This window comes from Psammomys obesus, unplaced genomic scaffold, assembly GCF_907164565.1.
Source record: "Psammomys obesus unplaced genomic scaffold, mPsaObe1.curated_primary_1811, whole genome shotgun sequence".
In the NCBI taxonomy this organism is placed as follows: domain Eukaryota; kingdom Metazoa; phylum Chordata; class Mammalia; order Rodentia; family Muridae; genus Psammomys; species Psammomys obesus.
In genome coordinates this window covers 16,018,257-16,020,523 of record NW_026585504.1, presented here as the reverse complement: position 1 = coordinate 16,020,523, position 2,267 = coordinate 16,018,257, and the positions used below count along the sequence as shown (strand labels likewise).

Genomic DNA, 2,267 nt, shown 5'->3' with positions numbered 1-2,267 from the left:
ATAGATAGATAGATAGATAGATAGATAGATAGATAGATAGATAGATATGGTTTTCAAGACAGCATATGTAGACCAGCCTGTCCTCAAACTCAGAGCTCTGCCTGCCTCTGCCTCTCAAGTGCTGGGATTACACCCATGCTCCACAATGCCTGGCACAGTATTAAAAAAGAGTTAAAGAAAGCCAGTGACCTTCAGAGAGAAGGGTAATCTAGAAAGTACCAAAATATATATTAAGGACAACAAAAACAAAAACTCGGCTGGAGAGGTGGGTCAGTGGTGACGAGCACTGGCTCTTCTTCCAAAAGACCTGGGTTCAAATCCCAGCACCCACATGGCAGTTCACAACCGTCTGTAACTCCAATTCCAGGAGATCTGACACCCTCATACATACACACATGAAGGCAAAACACAAACATAAATAATTTTTAAAAGCCCCAACATTTAAAATACAAGAAGCAAGCAGTGATGACACATGCCTATAATCTCAGCACTTTGGAGCTAAATGCAGGAAGATCAGTTCAATGCTCTTTTAAGTTACAGATGGAGTTCAGCCTAGGCTAGGTAGTCTGAGCTGCGTGAGGCACCACATACAAGAAAATATGGGGCCAGTTGAGGTGGCGCACTGAGAAAAGGTGTTGGCTGCTGAACTTCTTTAAATTTTTGTTTTTTACAATTATTCATTGTATATCCCGATTGTAGCCCCCTCCCTCAACTCCTCCAAGTCCCACCCTCCCTCCATCTTCTCCCCTGTCCCTTTCCCTTAGTTCACTGAGAGGGGGAGTTCTCTGCCACCGACCCTAGCTTATCAAGTCTCAGGACTGCCTGGATCCTCTTCCTCTGTGTCCTGGCAAGGCCAAAGGCTGCCAAACTTGATGGTCTGAATCAGATCCCTGGGACCCACGTGGTGGAAAAAAACTCTCTGATCTTCACCCCCTTAAACACACGCATACAAACTGAATAAAACATCATTTAAAGTTAAAGAGCTGAGGGCAGTGGTGTACACTTGTTTAAAGAGTAAGTAAATAAAATCACGTAAGGCAGTTTATGCTTTGCTAGGCATGCTCCTACTCAGGGAAGTCTACTGTGTGGGGCTGGAGGATGGCTCACTGGTTAGCGCACCAAGTTTGGTTTCTAGTACCTACAGTAGGCAGCTCAGAATCACCTACAATTACACCTCCAGGGGGATCCAACATTATCTTCTGGCCTCTGACACATGCCATATATACATACATAGATAAACACATATAAAGATAAAAACAAAAAGCCCACTGAGAATGGCATAGGAAGAGCAGTCCATCAGGCTGGCTTTGCTTCCAGGGGCCTACAGAGTTCTCCAGGAACACACCCACTCCCAAGAGCATTGCCACCGTCACACACTCCCGGGACACACACCTCTGCTGTCTCCAGATGAAGACTGTTTTTGTTTCACCTCTCTCCTCGAGGTAATCCACCCTCACTACCAACTCTGCACATGACAAAAATCAGTCCAGATCAGTTAGACTAGAAAAGGATTTATTTCAACGTGGAGCAAAGCAGTCACACACGCTGCACCGGTGGAGACTGGAAAGGGGTGAGGGGAGCTGTACCCGGACTGTCCCAAGCCCGCCGTGGGGTAAACAAACAGCAAACCCACCCTCCATTCCTTGCAGTTCTCAGAGGCCCCAGACCCTGCCCTCCAGCATCATGATGTAATGAGAGTTCCTTCTGTTCCAAGAAAGAAAGGCTCAAACAGTGCTCCCAGGAAGGCAAGCCTTGTGCTCCTCTGTCTCCCACTCTTCCTTATGACATGCTGTCCTGTATGGGCAGACCTCCATTTGCAAGCCCCTGGAGAACACTCATCCCTGGCTGCTGGCAAGTCGCTATGCCTTGACTCTTCCATTCTGGAGCACCTCTGAGGGCAATGTCTGGAGATGCTGCTGCCTCAGGCGAGGTAACTGAGAATACAGCTCAAAGCCCTCCGGGAGGCTGGCGTTGGGAAGCTTATAGTAGAGGAGATGCTGCCGCAGCCCCTGTAGGGAGGGCAAAACCCAAAAAGTGGGTGGTGAGAGTTTGTTGAGGTTTGGTTCCTTAAGCCCCCTGGAGCGTTCACCTGCCTAATACCACAACATTACCTCATCAGCCAGCAGCCACGTTTTCTGCAGCATGCTTTTTCGGGCAGCCTTCACCTCATCCTAGGAGCATAAGAGAGGATGTGGCGCTAAGCAAGGGCTGGTACCCACGACCGGCCTTGCTTAACCCTCACCCCATCCCCAACCGGCCCACTAGCT

At 48.6% G+C, this 2,267-nt stretch overlaps 1 protein-coding gene across 2 annotated transcripts in view; it reads right to left on the bottom strand.

Moving 5' to 3' along the window:
- Nucleotides 1–1,495: 1,495 nt before the first annotated feature.
- The window catches only part of Rpap1 (RNA polymerase II associated protein 1), a 21,676-nt gene continuing 20,904 nt past the window's right edge, over nt 1,496–2,267 (bottom strand). For both annotated transcript variants that reach the window (XM_055593720.1, XM_055593792.1), the window contains exons 24-25: nt 2,112–2,171; nt 1,496–2,009 (exon numbers count right to left, since the gene is read on the bottom strand). In XM_055593720.1, coding sequence (XP_055449695.1) covers nt 1,860–2,009; nt 2,112–2,171 — 210 coding nt within the window. In that variant the 3' untranslated portion in view covers nt 1,496–1,859. The remainder of the gene's footprint in view (nt 2,010–2,111; nt 2,172–2,267) is intronic.